A 26,646-nucleotide genomic window follows, 5' to 3' on the forward strand; every position below is an offset into this window, starting at 1 on the left:
GATCACTTTTTTGCAATTTGGGAGGTGTAGTCTGAGATAGTTTCTTGCCTCATATTTAGTGTTTCTTTATTAATGGTACCCTATAGTCTGGAGCTGTGCCATTTAGTATTTGAAAGCTAAAGATACATAATTTGAAGGTGATTCTTGCTTTGCTGGGAAGCCAGTGTAATTTGATTAATAAAGGGGAGGCACTTTCAAAATGAGAGATTTTTGTATACGAACCTGGCTGCAGTGTTTTGAGCTGTTTGGAGGTTTTTCAACAGGTACTCCTTACATCCTGCATATATGGCATTACAATAATCGAACTGGGATAATGTTAATGATTGTACCAATAGTCTGAATGTTTCGGATGAGAAATAGGGTCTGATCCTTTTTAGTTTCCACAGAGACCTGAAAGAGTTTGTGATTACTGAGGAAACTTGAGTATCAAAAGTTAAATGTTTGTCTATAATTATACCTAGAATTTTCAGATTATTGTCAATGGGGAATGAAGTGTTATCAATTGTGAAACTGTTGTAGTCATTTTGGTCAAATAGGTTGGTAATAACCATGAATTTATATGAAATTAGTAGAAAAGGCCCGTTTCAGACACAAATGAAATGGGCACTAGCTAGGTTTTCCTCGGAGTGTGTATGTTTGAGAGAGTGTGTGTGAGAGTGACTGTGTGAGAGAGACAGAGTGAATTTGCGTGTGTGTGTGTGTGTGACAGAGTGAGTGAGACTGTGTGTGAGTGTGTGTCTGTGAGAGAGAGAGAGTGTGTGCCTTGGGCCCCTCCCTCCCACCTAGTTCCAGTGTCCCCCCTTCCTCCGTGTTCCAGGGTTGTCGTGCCCCCCCCCCCCAGTTCCAAACCTCCCTCCCTCCCCAGTTCTAGATCCCCCTCCCTCCATCCGAATTCCAGACCCCTCCTCCGAATTCCAGACCCCTCATTCCCGCTCTTTGAGTTCCAGACCCCACCTCCCTCCCTCCGATTTGCAGACCCCCCCCCTCGGAGTTCCTGAACCCTGGACCCCCCCTGCCGTGACCCTCTCAAGCCCCCCTTCCTGCCGCCAACCCTCCCCCACCGCCATCGTCTATTCTGGCTGGGTCCGCCTCGTTTTGTGCTGATTCGCTGCTCCCTGCATCGCGGCTCCTCCCCTCTCCCTTCTACTGGCCAATCTGATGTCTCTTTTCTTTTGTCTACTCCCTCTGCTCCTTTCCTGTTGGCCACTGATTATATCTGATCCTTCGTTGCTTCTTGTCTTGGGCGTTCGGTGAGCACAGCAGGTTTGGGAGGGTGGTTTGGGAGGGTGGCAGTGTCATCAGCTGCAAGGTTTTTTGAGGGCGGTTGGTGAGCGTGGCAGGTTCGAGAGGGCGGCAGCCAGTCTCGAGCCTTTTTGGGGTTTTTTTGTGCGTGTGCCAGTTCGTGGGATTCGATCAGCTGTGTGGTTTTTGTTTTCTCACCCAGGCTCACGTCATAATGCGGCCACTGACGTCAGTCTGATCTACAGAGCCTAGCAGACCAACTCCGAGGGAGCCATGGTCCCAGGCAGCAAGACAGAACATTGGAGGTGAGCATTATTATATAGGATTATATGGAAGGGTGTCCCCTAGTGGTAGTACTGCAAGACTACTGCTAGGGGGTCATCAGTGCCATTTTGGATCCTGGTGCAGTACTGTGTGGGAATGGAGGGGGACCTTTTCTCTCAGGCCGACTAGAATCACGGATGGGTGTTGGGGAGGTGTTTATGTCCAGGGGGCAGGGTTATGCATTCAGGGGTTAAAGTTTCACTGGGAGACTGCATGGGGAAGGGGGTCCAGGGGGGTGGAATTATGACGGGGGGGGGGGGGGTCAGATTGAGGGCAGGGGGTCCTGAAGGGATGGAGTTATGACTTGGGAGGGATTGGATTGGGGAGATGACACTGCTGCCTGGATGTCTCAACGCCACCTGAAATTAAATATGACCAAAACCGAGCTTCTCATTTTCCCCCCCAAACCCACCTCCCCGCTCCCCCCGTTTTCTATTTCTGTTGATGGCTCTCTCATTCTCCCTGTCTCCTCAGCTCGAAACCTTGGGGTCATCTTTGACTCTTCTCTCTCCTTCTCTGCTCATATCCAGCAGACCGCCAAGACCTGTCGTTTCTTTCTTTACAACATCCGTAAAATCCGCCCCTTTCTTTGCGAGCACTCTACCAAAACCCTCGTCCACACCCTTGTCACCTCTCGTTTAGACTACTGCAATCTGCTTCTTGCTGGCCTCCCACTTAGTCACCTCTCCCCTCTCCAGTCGGTTCAAAACTCTGCTGCCCGTCTCATCTTCCGCCAGGGTCGCTTTACTCATACTACCCCTCTCCTCAAGACCCTTCACTGGCTCCCTATCCGTTTTCGCATCCTGTTCAAACTTCTTCTACTAACCTATAAATGTATTCACTCTGCTGCTCCCCAGTATCTCTCCACACTCGTCCTTCCCTACACCCCTTCCCGTGCACTCCGCTCCATGGATAAATCCTTCTTATCTGTTCCCTTCTCCACTACTGCCAACTCCAGACTTCGCGCCTTCTGTCTTGCTGCACCCTATGCCTGGAATAAACTTCCTGAGCCCCTACGTCTTGCCCCATCCTTGGCCACCTTTAAATCTAGACTGAAAGCCCACCTCTTTAACATTGCTTTTGACTCGTAACCACTTGTAACCACTCGCCTCCACCTACCCTCCTCTCTTCCTTCCCGTTCACATTGATTGATTTGATTTGCTTACTTTATTTATTTTTTGTCTATTAGATTGTAAGCTCTTTGAGCAGGGACTGTCTTTCTTCTATGTTTGTGCAGCGCTGCGTACGCCTTGTAGCGCTATAGAAATGCTAAATAGTAGTAGTAGTAGTAGTAGATGCTGCCATGGAAGTTCTTTTTTATTTATTTTCACACACCCACCTCACCCCGATATTCAGAGCTATTTAACTGGCCAGGAACGGCTCGGTGCTAATATTCAGCATGAGATGGCCAGCTACCTTGGCTGACTTAGCGCTTAGCTGGCTATGTCACGCGACATAACCAGTTAGCACCAATATTCACCAGCTGACCCCCCCCCCCTTCCTCCCTCCCCCATAGCAGCTAAGAAAGTTGTGATATTCTCCTGAAAAGCCAGAGTCTTGGCAGTGAGGTCCATACAGAAGACTTGGTGATAGAGAAGAAGACCTCACAACCTTCTTGCATTCCATTTGGGAGGGGGGGGCTCTCATAATGGGGTACAGAAAATCACATAAGGAAAAGAAAGAACTACTCACAGTTCGATGGTGTATCCATTGGTTATGCCCATATTCAAGGGTTCCCCCTAGTTCCTGAGTTAGCTGACTTCTGTCAATATGGCTATGCAGGTCAGACACGGAATTCAACATGATAATCTAGAAGAACGAAGCAAACCAAAAGGTTACCTGAGATAAAAGAACAGCATTCACAGACCATCAGCAGCCAAATCCTTCCAGCCAAATATTTCACTGGCAATATTTATTTTACTTTTTAAGTGGAGTGAAACTTTAAAGTTCTTCCTACACATAACGTATCTTTCATATAAGCTTTAAACCACTGGTATTATAAAATAATAAATCTTTGATTTTGGAGTAGCCTAACGGGCTGAGATCCTGGGAAACTGGGTTCAATTCCAACTGGATAACTCACTTAGGGGCCTTTTTACTAAGCAGCGGTAAAAAATGGCCTGCAGTAGTGTAGGTGCGTGTATTGGGCTCAAGTCGGGCCAGTTTTTACCGCATCTATGAAAAAGGGCTTTTTTTTTTTTTAATGGGATGGGAAAAGGGCCTGCAGTAAAAATGAAACCAGCGCGCACCCAAAAGCGGCTTGAGCCCTTAACGCTACCCATTGACCTAGCGGTAAAGGCTCATGTGCTGCATGTGCGGTTACCGGTCAGCGAGCGCCAAGTGCCGATTACCACCGGAACTGACGCACATAGAAGTAAAGAAATAAATAATTCATCCATGCATTATGGGTGCCAGGAGGCTGCGCTGGCCTGGTGATAAATCTCATTTGGGCGTGCGTTGCACATGCGTAGCGCCTACTGCGGCTTAGTAAAAGGGCCCCTTAATCAGTGGCGATCCTTGGTCGGCTGCCACCCCGGGCGGATCGCCACTGCGCGGCCCCCCCACTGGGTGCAGTGGTGGCGTCCCCCCCTCCCCGGGTGTAGCATGACACACACACACACACCCCCTGGCGCATTGACACCTCCCCCAGGTGCATTCTTACCTACTGGGAGCAGCTGCGCGACGTCGGTTCCGCTGGTTCCCTGCTCCCTCTGTCCCGGAACAGGAATTAACCTGTTCCGGGGAAGAGGGAGCAGGGAACCAGCAGAGCCGACAGCCTCGCAGCTGCTTTCTGCACCCCTCCGGTGGCGTGACCCGGGGGCGGACTGCCCCCACCGCCCCGCCCTTGGTAAGCCACTGCCCTTAATGCTCCATTGTCACAGATGCAACACCTTAGACTGTAAGCCCACTAGGGACAGGGAAAGTACCTGCATATAATGTGTACAGCGCCTCATATGTCTAGTAGCACTATAGAAATGATAAGTAGTAGTAGTCTTTGGGATTCTGCCCAGAATCTTGCTACTCATTGGGATTTCGCATAGAATCTTCCTACTCTTTGGAATTCTGCATGGAATCTTGCTATTCTTTGGGATTGTGCAGAGAATCTTGCTACTCTTTGGGATTCCGGAATCTTGCTATTCTTTGGGATTCTGGAATCTTGCTATTCTTTAGGATTCTGCACAGAATCTTGTTACTCTTTGGGATTCCGGAATCTTGCTACTCTTTGTCCTTATCCCTTATCCCTGTTTGTCTGTCTTGATTAGATTGTAAGCTCTGTCGAGCAGGGACTGTCTTTTACATGTTCAGTGTACAGCGCTGCGTACGTCTAGTAGCGCTATAGAAATTATAATTAGTAGTAGTAGTCTTTGGGATTCTGTATAGAATTTTGTTACTCTTTGGGATTCCGGAATCTTGCTACTCTTTGGGATTCTAGAATCTTGCTACTCTTTGGGATTCCGGAATCTTGCTACTCTTTGTCCTTATCCCTTATTCGTCCTGTTTGTGTGTCTTGATTAGATTGTAAGCTCTGTCCAGCAGGGACTGTCTCTTACATGTTCAGTGTGCAGTGCTGCACTATAGAAATGATAAGTAGTAGTAGTAGTCTTTGGGATTCTGCACAGAATCTTGCTACTCATTGGGATTTCGCATAGAATCTTCCTACTCTTTGGAATTCTGCATGGAATCTTGCTATTCTTTGGGATTGTGCACAGAATCTTGCTACTCTTTGGGATTCCGGAATCTTGCTACTCTTTGTCCTTACTCCTTATTCGTCCTATTTGTGTGTCTTGATTAGATTGTAAGCTCTGTCCAGCAGGGACTGTCTCTTACATGTTCAGTGTGCAGCGCTGCGTACATCTAGTGGCGCTATAGAAATGATAAATAGTAGTAGTAACATTGCTGATTCAGTGCCGGCTCTGTGGCATGTGCTATACACCCTGTTCAGTGTAAGTTACAGCAGTCGTGACACAGGATTTCTACCCCTGATGCAGCTTCAGCGAAACGGGGAATTCCCTGTCGGGTACTGGGGACACAAGTGGATGCTGAACATAAGTTTTCTGCTCACTATTGTTTGAAGATACGAAGACAGCGTGTGAGATAAGTGGATTATAAACTTGTGTCAGCTTGAATTAGTTGATTATTGAACTGAAAACAATTTTTACACTCCGTTTCAGGATAAAGGGCCCCGTTTACTAAGCCGCATTAGATGCCCATAATATTCCTATGGATGTCCTACATGGTTAGTGCGTGCTAAAAATGCTAGCATACCTTAGTAAACGGGGCCTAAGAGGGGAATGAAAGGGAACGGGACTTGATATACCGCCTTCATGTGTTGCAGTTTACATAGTATATACAGGTACTTATTTGTACCAGGGGCGTAGCCACGGGTGGGCCTGGGTGGGCCGGGGCCCACCCACTTTGGCCTCAGGCCCACCCAGCAACGGTGCATGCTGCAGGCCTTCTTTCCCTCGGGCCCTCCCTCCCCTTCGGGCAGCGTCGCAGTCTACCTGAACAGGAAAGCTGCACGACACCGGGTCGTCCTGCCGCTACGCTGCTGCCCTCCGCTCCAGTCATCATCATTCTGGCACAGAGTTCTTCTGCTGCTTATCTGCAGCGGATCCCGCGCGCTGCCAGGGCTGTATGCTGCTGCGACTGCTTCCTCTGCACTGGCCCCGCCTTCTGTACAGGTAGACTGCGGCGCTGCCCGAAGGGGAGGGAGGGCCCGAGGGAAAGAAGGCCTGCAGCATGCATGTCAGTGAGTGGTGTCTGGGGAAAGGGAGGGAAAAAAAACCTGCAGCATGCTGGCGGGTGGTAGGTTTGTTGTGTGTGTATGTGCTGGTGGGGGGGGGGGGGTCAGGGAGAGAAAGGAGCACTGTTGGGATGAGGGAGTGAGACAGATAGGGGGAGGGACGGAGAGATGCTGCAAGGGAAAAGAGAGGGAGAATGGTTGGATATGGGTGGGATGGGGAGAGGGAGGGAAAGGGCATGAGAGAAAAAAATGTGTTGGACATGAAAGTGGAAGGGAGGGAGAGATGAGAGGGGAAATGTTGAACATGGCATTGAGGTGAGAGAAAGGAAGGATGGAGAGATGGTGGGAGGGGGAGAGAGATGTTAAACCAGGGGCTCAAGGCAGGGAGCGGGAGAAAAGTTGGACATGAAGAAGGTGGAGAAGAGGAGAGGAAAGGAGAGATGCACAAGCGGGGGAGGGGAGAAAGAGGGAAGATGGATCCAGGAAGAGAAGATAGACAATGGATGGTAGGGAAGAGAAAGGGAAAATGCTGGACAATGGGGGAAGGGAGAGGGAACAGGAAGATGCTGGTGGTGGGAGGTAAAAGGTATAGGGAAATAGGCTATGAGGGCGAGGAGGGTAGAAAGAGGGAACAGATGCTTGGCTGGGGGGGGGGGGGAGAGAGAAAATTTTGTGCCCACCCACATTGTGCTCAGGCCCACCCAAAATTGGCTGTCTGGCTACGCCACTGATTTGTACCTGAGGCAATAAAGGGTTAAGTGTCTTGCGCAGAATCACAGGGAACTGCAGTGGGAATCAAACCCACTTCCCCAGAATCAAAGTCTGCTGCACTAACCAGTAGGCTACTCCTTCACTAGCAACTTTCCATGTACAATCTCAAATAGGCAAAGGGAAATGGGACTTGATATATTTTCGCAACTACATTCAAAGTGGTTTACGTGGAGGGGCATAATCGAACGAAAACGTCTATCTCCATGGGCGTTTATCTCCCAGAACGGGTCCGTGAAGGGGCGGACCGAACCGTATTTTCACAAAAAATAGACGTCCATGTTTTATTCGACAATGTGTGAGCTGGGCGTTTTTGTTTTTCAGCGATAATGGAAAATGAAAGCGCCCAGCTCAAAAACGAATAAATCCAAGGCATTTGTTCGTGGGAGGGGCCAGGATTCGTAGTGCACTGGTCCCCCTCACATGCCAGGACACCAACCGGGCACCCTAGGGGGCACTTTTACAAAAACAAAAAAAAAGGTAAAAGAGCTCCCAGGTGCATAGCACCCTTCCCTTGTGTGTTGAGCCCCCCACATCCCCCTCAAAACCCACTGCCCACAAGTCTACACCATTACTATAGCCCTAAGGGGTGAAGGGGGCACCTACATGTGGGTACAGTGGGTTTGGGGGGGTTGGACGACTAATAAGCATTAAGCAGCACAATTGTAACAGGTAGGGGGGGGATGGGCCTGGGTCCACCTGCCTGAAGTCCACTGCACCCCCTAACAACTGCTCCAGGGACCTGCATACTGCTGCCAGGGAGGTGGGTATGACATTTGATGGTGAAAATAAAAAGTTGTGAAACATCATTTTTTTGTGGTGGGAGGGGGTTAGTGACCACTAGGGGAGTCAGGGGAGGTCATCCCGGATTCCCTCTGGGGTAATCTGGTCATTTAGGGCACTTTTTGGGGCCTTATTCGTGAAAAAACAGGGTCCAGGAAAAGTGCCCTAAATTCTAGCTACAAACACATACCTTTTTTCCATTATCGGCGAAAGGCGCCCATCTCTGTTCGGGTGATAACCATGCCCCAGTCCCGCCTTCACCACGCCTCTGACACGCCCCCGTCAACTTTGTACGCTTTCGCGATGGAGTGCAGTTGAAAACGTCCAAGTTCGGCTTTCGATTATACCGCGTTATTCGTTTTTGTGAGATAAACATCTATCTCCCGATTTAGGTTGGAACTTGGGCGTTTTTCTCGTTCGATTATAAGCAGGATAGTATATACAGGTACTTATTTGTACCAGGGGCAATGGAGGGTTAAGTGACTTGCCCAGAGTCACAAGGAGCTGCAGTGGGAATCGAACCCAGTTCCACAGCATCAAAGTCCGCTGCATTAACCATTAGGCTACTCCTTCACAATGCTAGCTGTACTATACAAAAGGTGGAGTTTTTTTGACCTGTGATGGTAACCTTAGGCTCTAGCCAATGTAATGGAGGAGTGAGCTGTGTTTCTGAGGTCTTTTTTTTTCTCCATTCCTTTTTTTCTCATTCAGACTGTCACCACATGCGTGAATATTATATTTTATTGATTTTCACGTACTACACACAGTCAGGCACAAGAGCTGGGTTCCATTTCCCAGGCCATGCAGATGGGTGGGCAGGAGATGCTGCGGAGACGGCATTCACACCCCCAGGGGAGGGAATCTCATCTGTTGCTCAACGCCAACAACTAGGGAGTAATTGTGAAACATAAGCACTAACATTTACACACCCACCCCCTAATGCAATAAACTTGTGTGCCCAATTTTACCTGTACCCTGAAATTCTATAAATGGTGCTTAAAACTGCACGCGCCCAATTTGCGGGCAGAATTTAACTGAATAATGAGCCAATTAGTGCCGATAACCGGGTGCTAATGATCAATTATTGGCCCTAATTGGCATTGAATGAAATTCACGTGCACATTTTTATTTGCCGGACCCCCGCCAGCAAAACCAGGGGCCCGGTTGAAATTTGGGGGGGGGCCAGGCCCCTATGGCCCCACTTACCTACGCCACTGAGTTATAATCACCTGGTTATAGAACTTCCCTCCTACTGGCTAGGTGTATGGCCTATGTTCGCTTCACTCCAGAAGCAGCAGAGTTTGCGGCCCCTGGTTGAGGGCTACCACTGCAATGGCTGGACTCAGATACTGTAGGTGGGGGATATTAAAAGTCTCACGACACCAAACCCAATAGAGGCTGGTTTCACTCGAGCTCAAAGCCTGAAGGCACAGGAAGAACCCGTTGATATTAGTCAGTGAATGTACCTGAATGTAACTCACCTTGAGCTACCGGTGAAAAGGTGCGAGCAAAATCTAAATAAAGTGAACAACACGCAATGGCTTGACGTACAGTGGTAGCCTACATCTTTGGAGTGCAAGTTTAAGGGGGGAGGGAGGAACATTATAAAGCTATAAAACCTCTCTCACTCCCCTTACAACAAGCAGAGATTCATTTACTAGTTCTCATATGCAGAATACTTATGATATCGTAAAAAAGCAAATGATCAGAATGGAAAGTTTGGCAACACTTTGGATCACAAGACAACATGCCAAAGTTTACACAAGATGAAACTGCATGCTTACCGGTACCTTCATTTTAAAGTCATCTCGGTGGAATCGAATACCGATGTCAGCGATCGTCCTCTGAATAAAACGGGAAGGCCGCAGAACGAACACAAGTTGCAGATTTCCTGGAAACGCTCCCTGTAGGAGGAAGGAGGAAGTGAGCTGAGGACATGCTGTGACTTACAGAAACCCACAGGCCAAGATTTCAACCTGGAGATAATCTGCTCTGTACATCAAATCCTATAGCTGGGCAGGATTAAGGCTCAGTCATACTAGGCCTGTGCTTAGGTCCATGTATTTTGGGGGGGGGGGGGGGGGGGGGGGAACACTCTGTCAGCTGTGCCTTGATAAAGCTCCTGCCAGCAGAAACAAGAGCAAAGGTGTGCCAAAGCCCCTTAGCAGAGCCACCGAGAGATGGAGGAGGACCCAGGGCAAACGATCATAAGGGCCCCCTGTGCTCCCCCAGGCCCCCTACCCGTCACACCCCAATTTGACCACCTCTTACTGTGTCTGCTCCTTCAGTCAGTCTTCTCTCTCCTGCTCCTGTGGGTCATCACATTAATGCTTACACAGCTCTGCTGCCATAGGACCTTCTTCCTGCTACATCCCCTCTGCATAGGTGGGCGGAAACAGGAAGTACTTCACAAAAGAGGAGGCGCGATGAGGCAGGAAGACGGATCTGTGGTGGCAGAGTTAACGCTTTAACCCGGGTCCCAGGCCCGGCACACAGGAACAGGAGCCTGAGGCCCGGGTTAGCGCCAACCCAGCCTTCTTCTGCCTGTGTGTACCTGCCTGCCATTGGAAGCCTTGCTGGCACCGGGCCCCCCCTTGGAAGCCAGGCCCAGGGAAATCTTGCCCCCCCCCCCCGCCCCCAGAAATGTGTCTATCTATAGACAGATAAATCCCATAAGTGATCCTGCCACCACCACAGGCTAGAAAAACTGAAATGGCATGAAGGAGAGTGACATGTACTACAAACACAATCTTGCTGGACAGTCAATTCTCAGTATAGGAGGCAGGGGCGTAGCTAGGTGGGGCCACGGGGGCATGGGCCTCCCTGCTTTCACCCCCCCCCCCCACCGCCGACCCTCCCCCGCCACATTCGACCCCCCCCCCTCCTGCCGCTGCTAACCCTCCCCCGCCGCCGCAGTCAGGTACATTTGCTGGCGGCGGTCCCCAACCCCCTACAGCCGGTCCTCTTCAGCGCCGGAATCCAGATCAGCGAACACGCCAGACTCGGAGACCGGCGCTGAAGGGGACTTTGGCTGGTGGGGGTTGGGGACCCCCGCCAGCAAAGGTACCTGGCGGTGGTGGGGAAGGGTTGGCGGCGGCAGGAGGGCGGTCCAAAGGGAAGGGGGATCGGTGGCTCCGGGGGGGGGGGCTAAAATGTGCCCCCTCACCTCGGGCTCTGGACCCCCTCCCGCCGAAGTCTGGCTACCCCCCTGATAGGAGGTGCTTACTGCGATTCGGGTCAAGGATGCCTTTACTGAACTCCATTTGTCCTTGCGTCGGTCTATAACGATTACAAATCCGATGCTGGCAGCCTCCAAACTGAAAAAGAGAAGAAAGAGGCCGACTGCATTACAAGAGGACGAACCACTTGGGTATAATAGCAGCAAATGACAGTCTTCCTATCGCTTACAGAATTGTTTCAATTCAGGCACAAGCTCATATTCGAAGTGGGAACCTGAGGTAATCAGAGATAAAGTGACTTTTCCCAGCCACAAGGATTGTGAGTGGAAGAAGCAAATGGGAGGAACAGGAAGTAGATGGTTATAGGTATGTCTTGTTTTGTCTTCATGAAAATAAAAAGCAGTATAATGCAAAACTTTAAAGCTAGATCCATTACCACCTAACAACAAAGGTTGCGTTATAATGAAAGGCCTGTACAGTGGGGGAAATAAGTATTTGATCCCTTGCTGATTTTGTAAGTTTGCCCACTGACAAAGACATGAGCAGCCCATAATTGAAGGGTAGGTTATTGGTAACAGTGAGAGATAGCACATCACAAATTAAATCCGGAAAATCACATTGTGGAAAGTATATGAATTTATTTGCATTCTGCAGAGGGAAATAAGTATTTGATCCCCCACCAACCAGTAAGAGATCTGGCCCCTACAGACCAGGTAGATGCTCCAAATCAACTCGTTACCTGCATGACAGACAGCTGTCGGCAATGGTCACCTGTATGAAAGACACCTGTCCACAGACTCAGTGAATCAGTCAGACTCTAACCTCTACAAAATGGCCAAGAGCAAGAAGCTGTCTAAGGATGTCAGGGACAAGATCATACACCTGCACAAGGCTGGAATGGGCTACAAAACCATCAGTAAGACGCTGGGCGAGAAGGAGACAACTGTTGGTGCCATAGTAAGAAAATGGAAGAAGTACAAAATGACTGTCAATCGACAAAGATCTGGGGCTCCACGCAAAATCTCACCTCGTGGGGTATCCTTGATCATGAGGAAGGTTAGAAATCAGCCTACAACTACAAGGGGGGAACTTGTCAATGATCTCAAGGCAGCTGGGACCACTGTCACCACGAAAACCATTGGTAACACATTACGACATAACGGATTGCAATCCTGCAGTGCCCGCAAGGTCCCCCTGCTCCGGAAGGCACATGTGACGGCCCGTCTGAAGTTTGCCAGTGAACACCTGGATGATGCCGAGAGTGATTGGGAGAAGGTGCTGTGGTCAGATGAGACAAAAATTGAGCTCTTTGGCATGAACTCAACTCGCCGTGTTTGGAGGAAGAGAAATGCTGCCTATGACCCAAAGAACACCGTCCCCACTGTCAAGCATGGAGGTGGAAATGTTATGTTTTGGGGGTGTTTCTCTGCTAAGGGCATAGGACTACTTCACCGCATCAATGGGAGAATGGATGGGGCCATGTACCGTACAATTCTGAGTGACAACCTCCTTCCCTCCGCCAGGGCCTTAAAAATGGGTCGTGGCTGGGTCTTCCAGCACGACAATGGCCCAAAACATACAGCCAAGGCAACAAAGGAGTGGCTCAGGAAGAAGCACATTAGGATCAGGCGACCCTCAGGGGGAGGAATGCTGGCTTCGGCCTAACCCCTGGTAAGCCTTTCCTCAGCTGAGAGGTACCCACCTCTACCACCGGCTGCCTTTCAGGTGCTGTGGAGGACTTGCAGCTCATCTGCATATCCTTACAGCCTTCTCCGGGGTGACACCCAGGTCCACCCCGATCCACTCAGGGCCTCCGCTCTAGGTGCCCAGCGCTCCCACCAGGTGCTGTGGAGGACTTGCAGCCCTTCTGCATTTCCTCATAGCTGTATCCGGGGTGACTCCAGTTCCACCCCGATCTTCCCAGGGCCTTCTCTCCAAGTGCCCAGAGTTCCCCAGGTGCTTTTTGGCTAGGATCAGGCGACCCTCAGGGGGAGGAATGCTGGCTTCGGCCTAACCCCTGGTAAGCCTTTCCTCAGCTGAGAGGTACCCACCTCTACCACCGGCTGCCTTTCAGGTGCTGTGGAGGACTTGCAGCTCATCTGCATATCCTTACAGCCTTCTCCGGGGTGACACCCAGGTCCACCCCGATCCACTCAGGGCCTCCGCTCTAGGTGCCCAGCGCTCCCACCAGGTGCTGTGGAGGACTTGCAGCCCTTCTGCATTTCCTCATAGCTGTATCCGGGGTGACTCCAGTTCCACCCCGATCTTCCCAGGGCCTTCTCTCCAAGTGCCCAGAGTTCCCCAGGTGCTTTTTGGCTAGGATCAGGCGACCCTCAGGGGGAGGAATGCTGGCTTCGGCCTAACCCCTGGTAAGCCTTTCCTCAGCTGAGAGGTACCCACCTCTACCACCGGCTGCCTTTCAGGTGCTGTGGAGGACTTGCAGCTCATCTGCATATCCTTACAGCCTTCTCCGGGGTGACACCCAGGTCCACCCCGATCCACTCAGGGCCTCCGCTCTAGGTGCCCAGCGCTCCCACCAGGTGCTGTGGAGGACTTGCAGCCCTTCTGCATTTCCTCATAGCTGTATCCGGGGTGACTCCAGTTCCACCCCGATCTTCCCAGGGCCTTCTCTCCAAGTGCCCAGAGTTCCCCAGGTGCTTTTTGGCTAGGATCAGGCGACCCTCAGGGGGAGGAATGCTGGCTTCGGCCTAACCCCTGGTAAGCCTTTCCTCAGCTGAGAGGTACCCACCTCTACCACCGGCTGCCTTTCAGGTGCTGTGGAGGACTTGCAGCTCATCTGCATATCCTTACAGCCTTCTCCGGGGTGACACCCAGGTCCACCCCGATCCACTCAGGGCCTCCGCTCTAGGTGCCCAGCGCTCCCACCAGGTGCTGTGGAGGACTTGCAGCCCTTCTGCATTTCCTCATAGCTGTATCCGGGGTGACTCCAGTTCCACCCCGATCTTCCCAGGGCCTTCTCTCCAAGTGCCCAGAGTTCCCCAGGTGCTTTTTGGCTAGGATCAGGCGACCCTCAGGGGGAGGAATGCTGGCTTCGGCCTAACCCCTGGTAAGCCTTTCCTCAGCTGAGAGGTACCCACCTCTACCACCGGCTGCCTTTCAGGTGCTGTGGAGGACTTGCAGCTCATCTGCATATCCTTACAGCCTTCTCCGGGGTGACACCCAGGTCCACCCCGATCCACTCAGGGCCTCCGCTCTAGGTGCCCAGCGCTCCCACCAGGTGCTGTGGAGGACTTGCAGCCCTTCTGCATTTCCTCATAGCTGTATCCGGGGTGACTCCAGTTCCACCCCGATCTTCCCAGGGCCTTCTCTCCAAGTGCCCAGAGTTCCCCAGGTGCTTTTTGGCTAGGATCAGGCGACCCTCAGGGGGAGGAATGCTGGCTTCGGCCTAACCCCTGGTAAGCCTTTCCTCAGCTGAGAGGTACCCACCTCTACCACCGGCTGCCTTTCAGGTGCTGTGGAGGACTTGCAGCTCATCTGCATATCCTTACAGCCTTCTCCGGGGTGACACCCAGGTCCACCCCGATCCACTCAGGGCCTCCGCTCTAGGTGCCCAGCGCTCCCACCAGGTGCTGTGGAGGACTTGCAGCCCTTCTGCATTTCCTCATAGCTGTATCCGGGGTGACTCCAGTTCCACCCCGATCTTCCCAGGGCCTTCTCTCCAAGTGCCCAGAGTTCCCCAGGTGCTTTTTGGCTAGGATCAGGCGACCCTCAGGGGGAGGAATGCTGGCTTCGGCCTAACCCCTGGTAAGCCTTTCCTCAGCTGAGAGGTACCCACCTCTACCACCGGCTGCCTTTCAGGTGCTGTGGAGGACTTGCAGCTCATCTGCATATCCTTACAGCCTTCTCCGGGGTGACACCCAGGTCCACCCCGATCCACTCAGGGCCTCCGCTCTAGGTGCCCAGCGCTCCCACCAGGTGCTGTGGAGGACTTGCAGCCCTTCTGCATTTCCTCATAGCTGTATCCGGGGTGACTCCAGTTCCACCCCGATCTTCCCAGGGCCTTCTCTCCAAGTGCCCAGAGTTCCCCAGGTGCTTTTTGGCTAGGATCAGGCGACCCTCAGGGGGAGGAATGCTGGCTTCGGCCTAACCCCTGGTAAGCCTTTCCTCAGCTGAGAGGTACCCACCTCTACCACCGGCTGCCTTTCAGGTGCTGTGGAGGACTTGCAGCTCATCTGCATATCCTTACAGCCTTCTCCGGGGTGACACCCAGGTCCACCCCGATCCACTCAGGGCCTCCGCTCTAGGTGCCCAGCGCTCCCACCAGGTGCTGTGGAGGACTTGCAGCCCTTCTGCATTTCCTCATAGCTGTATCCGGGGTGACTCCAGTTCCACCCCGATCTTCCCAGGGCCTTCTCTCCAAGTGCCCAGAGTTCCCCAGGTGCTTTTTGGCTAGGATCAGGCGACCCTCAGGGGGAGGAATGCTGGCTTCGGCCTAACCCCTGGTAAGCCTTTCCTCAGCTGAGAGGTACCCACCTCTACCACCGGCTGCCTTTCAGGTGCTGTGGAGGACTTGCAGCTCATCTGCATATCCTTACAGCCTTCTCCGGGGTGACACCCAGGTCCACCCCGATCCACTCAGGGCCTCCGCTCTAGGTGCCCAGCGCTCCCACCAGGTGCTGTGGAGGACTTGCAGCCCTTCTGCATTTCCTCATAGCTGTATCCGGGGTGACTCCAGTTCCACCCCGATCTTCCCAGGGCCTTCTCTCCAAGTGCCCAGAGTTCCCCAGGTGCTTTTTGGCTAGGATCAGGCGACCCTCAGGGGAGGAATGCTGGCTTCGGCCTAACCCCTGGTAAGCCTTTCCTCAGCTGAGAGGTACCCACCTCTACCACCGGCTGCCTTTCAGGTGCTGTGGAGGACTTGCAGCTCATCTGCATATCCTTACAGCCTTCTCCGGGGTGACACCCAGGTCCACCCCGATCCACTCAGGGCCTCCGCTCTAGGTGCCCAGCGCTCCCACCAGGTGCTGTGGAGGACTTGCAGCCCTTCTGCATTTCCTCATAGCTGTATCCGGGGTGACTCCAGTTCCACCCCGATCTTCCCAGGGCCTTCTCTCCAAGTGCCCAGAGTTCCCCAGGTGCTTTTTGGCTAGGATCAGGCGACCCTCAGGGGGAGGAATGCTGGCTTCGGCCTAACCCCTGGTAAGCCTTTCCTCAGCTGAGAGGTACCCACCTCTACCACCGGCTGCCTTTCAGGTGCTGTGGAGGACTTGCAGCTCATCTGCATATCCTTACAGCCTTCTCCGGGGTGACACCCAGGTCCACCCCGATCCACTCAGGGCCTCCGCTCTAGGTGCCCAGCGCTCCCACCAGGTGCTGTGGAGGACTTGCAGCCCTTCTGCATTTCCTCATAGCTGTATCCGGGGTGACTCCAGTTCCACCCCGATCTTCCCAGGGCCTTCTCTCCAAGTGCCCAGAGTTCCCCAGGTGCTTTTTGGCTAGGATCAGGCGACCCTCAGGGGGAGGAATGCTGGCTTCGGCCTAACCCCTGGTAAGCCTTTCCTCAGCTGAGAGGTACCCACCTCTACCACCGGCTGCCTTTCAGGTGCTGTGGAGGACTTGCAGCTCATCTGCATATCCTTACAGCCTTCTCCGGGGTGACACCCAGGTCCACCCCGATCCACTCAGGGCCTCCGCTCTAGGTGCCCAGCGCTCCCACCAGGTGCTGTGGAGGACTTGCAGCCCTTCTGCATTTCCTCATAGCTGTATCCGGGGTGACTCCAGTTCCACCCCGATCTTCCCAGGGCCTTCTCTCCAAGTGCCCAGAGTTCCCCAGGTGCTTTTTGGCTAGGATCAGGCGACCCTCAGGGGGAGGAATGCTGGCTTCGGCCTAACCCCTGGTAAGCCTTTCCTCAGCTGAGAGGTACCCACCTCTACCACCGGCTGCCTTTCAGGTGCTGTGGAGGACTTGCAGCTCATCTGCATATCCTTACAGCCTTCTCCGGGGTGACACCCAGGTCCACCCCGATCCACTCAGGGCCTCCGCTCTAGGTGCCCAGCGCTCCCACCAGGTGCTGTGGAGGACTTGCAGCCCTTCTGCATTTCCTCATAGCTGTATCCGGGGTGACTCCAGTTCCACCCCGATCTTCCCAGGGCCTTCTCTCCAAGTGCCCAGAGTTCCCCAGGTGCTTTTTGGCTAGGATCAGGCGACCCTCAGGGGGAGGAATGCTGGCTTCGGCCTAACCCCTGGTAAGCCTTTCCTCAGCTGAGAGGTACCCACCTCTACCACCGGCTGCCTTTCAGGTGCTGTGGAGGACTTGCAGCTCATCTGCATATCCTTACAGCCTTCTCCGGGGTGACACCCAGGTCCACCCCGATCCACTCAGGGCCTCCGCTCTAGGTGCCCAGCGCTCCCACCAGGTGCTGTGGAGGACTTGCAGCCCTTCTGCATTTCCTCATAGCTGTATCCGGGGTGACTCCAGTTCCACCCCGATCTTCCCAGGGCCTTCTCTCCAAGTGCCCAGAGTTCCCCAGGTGCTTTTTGGCTAGGATCAGGCGACCCTCAGGGGGAGGAATGCTGGCTTCGGCCTAACCCCTGGTAAGCCTTTCCTCAGCTGAGAGGTACCCACCTCTACCACCGGCTGCCTTTCAGGTGCTGTGGAGGACTTGCAGCTCATCTGCATATCCTTACAGCCTTCTCCGGGGTGACACCCAGGTCCACCCCGATCCACTCAGGGCCTCCGCTCTAGGTGCCCAGCGCTCCCACCAGGTGCTGTGGAGGACTTGCAGCCCTTCTGCATTTCCTCATAGCTGTATCCGGGGTGACTCCAGTTCCACCCCGATCTTCCCAGGGCCTTCTCTCCAAGTGCCCAGAGTTCCCCAGGTGCTTTTTGGCTAGGATCAGGCGACCCTCAGGGGGAGGAATGCTGGCTTCGGCCTAACCCCTGGTAAGCCTTTCCTCAGCTGAGAGGTACCCACCTCTACCACCGGCTGCCTTTCAGGTGCTGTGGAGGACTTGCAGCTCATCTGCATATCCTTACAGCCTTCTCCGGGGTGACACCCAGGTCCACCCCGATCCACTCAGGGCCTCCGCTCTAGGTGCCCAGCGCTCCCACCAGGTGCTGTGGAGGACTTGCAGCCCTTCTGCATTTCCTCATAGCTGTATCCGGGGTGACTCCAGTTCCACCCCGATCTTCCCAGGGCCTTCTCTCCAAGTGCCCAGAGTTCCCCAGGTGCTTTTTGGCTAGGATCAGGCGACCCTCAGGGGGAGGAATGCTGGCTTCGGCCTAACCCCTGGTAAGCCTTTCCTCAGCTGAGAGGTACCCACCTCTACCACCGGCTGCCTTTCAGGTGCTGTGGAGGACTTGCAGCTCATCTGCATATCCTTACAGCCTTCTCCGGGGTGACACCCAGGTCCACCCCGATCCACTCAGGGCCTCCGCTCTAGGTGCCCAGCGCTCCCACCAGGTGCTGTGGAGGACTTGCAGCCCTTCTGCATTTCCTCATAGCTGTATCCGGGGTGACTCCAGTTCCACCCCGATCTTCCCAGGGCCTTCTCTCCAAGTGCCCAGAGTTCCCCAGGTGCTTTTTGGCTAGGATCAGGCGACCCTCAGGGGGAGGAATGCTGGCTTCGGCCTAACCCCTGGTAAGCCTTTCCTCAGCTGAGAGGTACCCACCTCTACCACCGGCTGCCTTTCAGGTGCTGTGGAGGACTTGCAGCTCATCTGCATATCCTTACAGCCTTCTCCGGGGTGACACCCAGGTCCACCCCGATCCACTCAGGGCCTCCGCTCTAGGTGCCCAGCGCTCCCACCAGGTGCTGTGGAGGACTTGCAGCCCTTCTGCATTTCCTCATAGCTGTATCCGGGGTGACTCCAGTTCCACCCCGATCTTCCCAGGGCCTTCTCTCCAAGTGCCCAGAGTTCCCCAGGTGCTTTTTGGCTAGGATCAGGCGACCCTCAGGGGGAGGAATGCTGGCTTCGGCCTAACCCCTGGTAAGCCTTTCCTCAGCTGAGAGGTACCCACCTCTACCACCGGCTGCCTTTCAGGTGCTGTGGAGGACTTGCAGCTCATCTGCATATCCTTACAGCCTTCTCCGGGGTGACACCCAGGTCCACCCCGATCCACTCAGGGCCTCCGCTCTAGGTGCCGCGCGCCTAACGGCGCGCGGGGCATTTTTCTCTTTGTATCTAATCTTTTTCCAGTTGCTAAAGTACCTTAATCATTTATGGCCCCTATTCACATTCTCTTCCTAGCTCTGTCCCTTCCTAATCTTTTCCCTCACCCCCTACCTCTCTCCGCTACAGGAACTCACTTCCCATCCATTGACTTCATCACCTCACCTTCTCTCCTACCCTCTTCCTCCCTCTTGGCTTTTAATCTCCGTCTCTTTCTTCCCTCCATTTTGCCTTCCCCATTCCACCTAAATACCTCTCGCCTTCGACGCCTTCGTGGCCACACCTCTCCTACTCTCCTCCGCTCTCTTTTACTCCTTCTCTTACTCTCAGCTGGTGACATCAATCCCAATCCTGGTCCTCCTCACCAACTATTATCCAAACTCTACAGATCTCACCGTGACCTCTCTAACCTCATCTCTATTCCTCTACTCCCCTCCTCTTCTCTGCCCTTCTCTTGCGCCCTATGGAATGCCCGCTCTATCTGTAACAAACTCCCCTATATCCAGGACCTCTTTATCTCGCGTCACCTCCATCTGCTCGCCATAACAGAAACCTGGCTCTGCCCTGATGACTCTGCTTCAGTCGCAGCCCTGTGCCATGGCGGTTATCTATTTTCACATACTCCTCGCCCTGCTGGCCGTGGGGGCGGTGTTGGACTACTTCTCTCTCCCTCCTCCAGATTTCAACCCCTTCTTCCACCTCAATCTCACTGTTTTTCCTCCTTTGAAGTCCACTCTATCCGCCTTTTCTCTCCTCTGCCTCTTCGAATAGCGGTCATTTATCGTCCCCCTGATAAGTCCCTTTCATCCTTTCTCAGTGACTTTGATGCCTGGCTTGCCTTCTTCCATGATCCTTCCTCCCCCTCTCTCATCCTTGGTGACTTTAATATTCCTGCTAATGATCCTTCCAACTCTTATATTTCCAAGTTACTCGCTTTAACGTCGTCCTTTAATCTCCAACTATGCTCCACCTCCCCCACTCATCAAAATGGTCACTGTCTTGATCTCATCTTCTCCTCCAACTGTTCACCCTCTAGTTTCCTTGCCTCCGATCTTCCCCTCTCTGATCACCATCTTATAACTTTCACACTTAAATCTCCTCCCTCCCAGTCCCGTCCTATCCTATCTAATTTATCTAGGAATCTTCACGACATTGACCCTTCATCTCTATCCTCCCATGTTTCAAACCTCCTCTCTACTGTGGCACCATCCACGTCTGTCAACGAGGCTGTTTCTTCTTACAACAATACTCTATCCTCTGCCTTAGACACTCTTGCACCTTTGATGACCCGCCCTGTAAGGCGTACAAAACCCCAACCTTGGCTGACTTCTAATATCCGCTACCTACGTTCCTGTACCCGCTCCGCCGAACGCCTCTGGCGGAAATCTCGGGCCCTTGCTGATTTCTTACACTTTAAGTTCATGCTGACCTCCTTCCAATCTGCTCTTTTACGTGCCAAACAGGATTATTATATCCAACTGACCAACTCTCTTGGCTCTAATCCTCGACTTCTCTTCACCACATTGAACTCTCTCCTCAAGGTGCCCCCTCCCCCAACTCCCCCTTCATTATCTCCTCAGACCCTTGCTGAATTCTTTCACAACAAGGTTCAAAAGATAAACCTTGCTTTCTCTACCTCACCAGCTCTCCCTCCACTAGTCCGTTCCCCTCTCTCTCCTTCCCCTCATTCCCTTTCCTCCTTTCCTGAAGTTACTATTGAGGAAACTACACTTCTCCTTTCTTCCTCAAAATGTACCACCTGTTCCTCTGATCCCATTCCCACCCACCTTCTTAATGCCATCTCTCCTACTCTTATTCCTTTTATCTGTCACATTCTCAACCTCTCACTTTCCACTGCGACTGTCCCTGCTTCCTTTAAACATGCTGTGGTCACACCTCTCCTTAAGAAGCCTTCACTTGACCCTACTTGTCCCTCTAATTACCGACCCATCTCCCTCCTTCCTTTTCTCTCCAAATTACTTGAGCGTGCTGTTCACCGCCGCTGCCTTGATTTTCTCTCCTCACATGCTATTCTTGACCCATTACAATCTGGTTTTCGCCCTCTCCACTCAACCGAAACTGCGCTTACTAAAGTCTCCAATGACCTATTACTGGCTAAATCCAGAGGTCAATATTCCATCCTCATTCTTCTTGATCTTTCCGCTGCTTTTGACACTATCGATCACAGCATACTTCTCGATACCCTGTCCTCACTTGGATTCCAGGGCTCTGTCCTTTCCTGGTTCTCTTCCTACCTCTCCCTCCGCACCTTTAGTGTTCACTCTGGTGGATCCTCTTCTACTTCTATCCCTCTGCCTGTCGGTGTACCTCAGGGTTCTGTTCTTGGTCCCCTCCTCTTTTCTATCTACACTTCTTCCCTTGGTTCATTAATCTCATCCCATGGCTTTTCCTACCACCTCTATGCTGATGACTCCCAAATCTACCTTTCTACCCCTGATATCTCACCTTGCATCCAAACCAAAGTTTCAGCGTGCTTGTCTGACATTGCTGCCTGGATGTCTCAACGCCACCTGAAATTAAATATGACCAAAACCGAGCTTCTCATTTCCCCCCCCCAAACCCACCTCCCCGCTCCCCCCGTTTTCTATTTCTGTTGATGGCTCTCTCATTCTCCCTGTCTCCTCAGCTCGAAACCTTGGGGTCATCTTTGACTCTTCTCTCTCCTTCTCTGCTCATATCCAGCAGACCGCCAAGACCTGTCGTTTCTTTCTTTACAACATCCGTAAAATCCGCCCCTTTCTTTCCGAGCACTCTACCAAAACCCTCATCCACACCCTTGTCACCTCTCGTTTAGACTACTGCAATCTGCTTCTTGCTGGCCTCCCACTTAGTCACCTCTCCCCTCTCCAGTCGGTTCAAAACTCTGCTGCCCGTCTCATCTTCCGCCAGGGTCGCTTTACTCATACTACCCCTCTCCTCAAGACCCTTCACTGGCTCCCTATCCGTTTTCGCATCCTGTTCAAACTTCTTCTACTAACCTATAAATGTATTCACTCTGCTGCTCCCCAGTATCTCTCCACACTCGTCCTTCCCTACACCCCTTCCCGTGCACTCCGCTCCATGGATAAATCCTTCTTATCTGTTCCCTTCTCCACTACTGCCAACTCCAGACTTCGCGCCTTCTATCTCGCTGCACCCTACGCCTGGAATAAACTTCCTGAGCCCCTACGTCTTGCCCCATCCTTGGCCACCTTTAAATCTAGACTGAAAACCCACCTCTTTAACATTGCTTTTGACTCGTAACCACTTGTAACCACTCGCCTCCACCTACCCTCCTCTCTTCCTTCCCGTTCACATTAATTGATTTGATTTGCTTACTTTATTTATTTTTTGTCTATTAGATTGTAAGCTCTTTGAGCAGGGACTGTCTTTCTTCTATGTTTGTACAGCGCTGCGTATGCCTTGTAGCGCTATAGAAATGCTAAATAGTAGTAGTAGTAGGGTCATGGAGTGGCCTAGCCAGTCACCAGACCTTAATCCCATTGAAAACTTATGGAGGGAGCTGAAGCTGCGAGTTGCCAAGCGACAGCCCAGAACTCTTAATGATTTAGAGATGATCTGCAAAGAGGAGTGGACCAAAATTCCTCCTGACATGTGTGCAAACCTCATCATCAACTACAGAAGACGTCTGACCGCTGTGCTTGCCAACAAGGGTTTTGCCACCAAGTATTAGGTCTTGTTTGCCAGAGGGATTAAATACTTATTTCCCTCTGCAGAATGCAAATAAATTCATATACTTTCCACAATGTGATTTTCCGGATTTAATTTGTGATGTGCTATCTCTCACTGTTACCAATAACCTACCCTTCAATTATGGGCTGCTCATGTCTTTGTCAGTGGGCAAACTTACAAAATCAGCAAGGGATCAAATACTTATTTCCCCCACTGTATGTACGCATGTTAGCTTGCCAATACATGATCAAATAAAGGCTGAATTTTATTTAGTTTTTTAAAAATAATTTTAATGAATGCAAATCAAATGTACAATGGCAATGCAAGTCAAATAAAATCCTTTTTATGAACACAAATCAAACTTACAATACATGATGATCAAATTTACAATACGTGAACAGTGCAAAATCCAAGCCCACATCTTGTACCAACCGTGAACATTTTCACTTGAGACCACATTCTTCATAGATTTCGTGCAGGTAACCGATTTTGGCCGATTTTTCAACCATCCGCGCAAAGTTGATTCTGCAATAATGATGTCTTTGGAGATGTTTGCTTGTGTTTCATCATTATCAATGTGCTGTATTACTCTTAGATTCTCTTCCAATGTATTCGATTTTCACTTCAACGAACTGCTCGCCATTTTCATGAGCTATGAGTGCATCAACCATATGAGCCGGAAGTGCGAATCAACTGTGTAAGCTGGAACCATGCGCATCACCCATGTAAGCCAGAAGGGCACTTCAACCATGTAAGCTGGATGGGCACATCGATCATGTGAGCTGAAAGTAGGCATCAATCATGTGAGCTGGAAAGACTCATCAACCATGTGAGCTGGATGGGTGCATCGATCATGTGAGCCGGATAGGCACATCGACCATGGGAGCCAGAAGTGTGGATCAACCATGAAAGCTGGAAAGACACATCAACCATGTGAGCCGGATGGGCGCATCAACCAAGTGAGCCGGATGGGCGCATCGACCAAGTGAGCCAAAAGTGCGGATCAACCATGAAAGCTGAAAAGACACATCAACCATGTGAGCCAGATGGGCACATCGACTGTGTGATCCGGATGGGCACATCGACCATGGGAGCCAAAAGTGCGGATCAACCATGAAAGCTGGAAAGACACATCAACCATATGAGCCAAATGGGCGCATTGACCATGTGATCCGGATGGGCACATCAACCATGGGAGCCAAAAGTGCAGATCAACCATGAAAGCTGGAAAGACGTTTCAATCATGTGAGCCAAATGGGCACATCAACCATGTAAGCTGGAAGGGCGCATCAACCATGTGAGTATTTTATACTAGGTTTGTACAGTATAATCTAGCAAAAGGTACGAAAGTTCCGGGACACATACTTACTACCGTGTTGTAACCGGATTCACGTTATAACAGTGTGCGTTATGACAAGGGTGTGGTATAGTTGTAAATGAAGGCTTAGCGTAAAGAGTCCAGCAGAAGCTAGTTCTGACCGGGTTGGAAGCTCAAAGGAACAGGAGAGGAAGAAAAAAAGAAACGGTCTTAAAAATAATTCACTGAATCCCCCCGGCAGTCAAACGGACAGGTTTATAACTCATCACTCAAGAACTGTGTGCTTTAATTCTGCAAGATGGAAGTGAAGAGCTGAATGTGGAGGGACACTCTTCGTCTTACTAGAACTGCAGTCTGACAGTACAATTTCATATTAGTGCCTGTTAAAATCTGGGCTTAACAACAATCTAACGAGATCAAACCACAGTACTGAGAAACAACTGTAGATAATTCAGTAAGTTCCTAGTTTTCAAGCTAATATTTAAAGCCTAGGGCTAGATTTACCAAGCTGTATTGCCGGATTCAACTGCACTAATTCTGTTAGCGTGCGTTACTGGTAAATAGGTTTCACTTAATAAAATGGGACCTGCACTAAGGTGTTTTTTCTTCAAATTGGTACCTCGGTCTAGGCTCCCCAATGCCACGTGCTTAGTGCCAATGCTATACCCACATCTTGGTGCCAAGATTCCATAATACAATGCAAGCAGAAGTTGGCATTGCTGCAGCCATAATTTCGTGCGTCTAAGTGTGCCAAGTGACCCACTTAATTTATCGTACTCTATAAACTATATGTGTATCTGGGAGACATGCCCATGGCCCACTCATGCTCTACCAGGGGTGTAGGTGCTATGGGGCCACGGGGGCCTGGGCCCCCGTAAATTTGGCCCAGGACCCCCTGCCGACGCCCCTCTCAACCCCCCGCCAACCCCGTTGCTGTCTGTACCTTTGCTGGCGGGGGACCCCAACCCACACCAGCCGAAGTCTTCTTCCTTCGTTTTGTTTCTGAGTCTGACGTCCTGCAGATCGCAAGGCTTCGATCTGTTTCTGCGAGTCCTGCAGGACGTCAGACTCAGAAGAAACCAAACGCAGGAAGAAGACTTTGACTGGCGGGGGTTGGGTCCCCCGCCAGCAAAGGTACAGACGGCGACGGATGGCGGGCGGGTCGAGGGGGGGGGTCAAACTTGTTGGAGGTGGTGCTGGCAACGGAGGGGTGTTGGCGATGACGGCGGGGGGGGGGGGGTCAGTGGCGCCGGGGAGGGGAAAAAATGTGCCCCCTTACCTCGGCTCTGCCCCCCCTACCGCTGAAGTCCAGATACGCCTCTGTGTATGCCCCTTTGCAGTTAGGGGATATGGCACTTGGGTGCTGTTTTATACTTTTATAAGTATTTTTTATACTTTAAACTTTTTTACCAGAACAAGTTATCATTGATCTCTTTCTATTTGTTTACTATAATCGCAATGTCATTATTGAATGTTACACATTACCCTTGTCCTCTTATACCTGAAAAATGATCTGTATATTTATTTACTTCTAATTCATTTTATATCTTCCGTACTTTAAATGCAATAATATTCCGTATTTCTCCTTCCGGAAATGGCGATCGCAATAATGGCATAATGTAAGCCACATTGAGCCTGCAAAGAGGTGAGAAAATGTGGGATACAAACATAGTAACATAGTAGATGATGGCAGAAAAAGACCTGCACGGTCCATCCAGTCTGCCCAACAAGATAAACTCATATGTGCTACTTTTTGTGTATACCCTACTTTGATTTGTACCTGTCCTTTTCAGGGCCCAGACCGTATAAGTCTGCTCAGCACTATCCCCGCCTCCCAACCACCAGCCCCGCCTCCCACCACCGGCTCTGGCACAGACCATATAAGTCTGCCCAACATTATCCCCGCCTCCCAAAAACCAGCCCCGGGACAGACTGTATAAGTCTGCCCAGCACTATCCCTGCCTCCCAACCACCGGTTCTGGCACAGACCGTATAAGTCTGCCCAGCACTATCCCCGCCTCCCAACCACCAGCCCCGCCTCCCACCACCGGCTCTGGCACAGACCGTATAAGTCTGCCCAACATTATCCCCGCCTCCCAAAAACCAGCCCCGGGACAGACTGTATAAGTCTGCCCAGCACTATCCCTGCCTCCCAACCACCGGTTCTGGCACAGACCGTATAAGTCTGCCCAGCACTATCCCTGCCTCCCAACCACCGGTTCTGGCACAGACCGTATAAGTCTGCCCAGCACTATCCCTGCCTCCCAACCACCAGCCCCGCCTCCCACCACCGGCTCTGCCACCCAATCTCGGCTAAGCTCCTGAGGATCCATTCCTTCTGAACAGGATTCCTTTATGTAAATAAATAAATAAAATACCAGTGGTGTACGTAGCTTGATTGCCACCCAAGGCAGACCACTCCCTCCTCCAGGTGTGTCACCCCCCTCCACCCTCCCT

The 26,646-nt window shown here is 51.7% G+C and overlaps 1 protein-coding gene across 1 annotated transcript in view; it reads right to left on the minus strand.

Moving 5' to 3' along the window:
* MCF2L2 (MCF.2 cell line derived transforming sequence-like 2) overlaps positions 1 to 26,646 on the minus strand; it is a 410,388-nt gene that overhangs the window by 296,802 nt on the left and 86,940 nt on the right. The window contains exons 4-6 of the mRNA XM_030216237.1: positions 11,091 to 11,181; positions 9,649 to 9,768; positions 3,259 to 3,375 (exon numbers count right to left, since the gene is read on the minus strand). Coding sequence (XP_030072097.1) covers positions 3,259 to 3,375; positions 9,649 to 9,768; positions 11,091 to 11,181 — 328 coding nt within the window. The remainder of the gene's footprint in view (positions 1 to 3,258; positions 3,376 to 9,648; positions 9,769 to 11,090; positions 11,182 to 26,646) is intronic.

This window comes from Microcaecilia unicolor, chromosome 10 (genome assembly GCF_901765095.1).
Source record: "Microcaecilia unicolor chromosome 10, aMicUni1.1, whole genome shotgun sequence".
In the NCBI taxonomy this organism is placed as follows: Eukaryota; Metazoa; Chordata; class Amphibia; order Gymnophiona; family Siphonopidae; genus Microcaecilia; species Microcaecilia unicolor.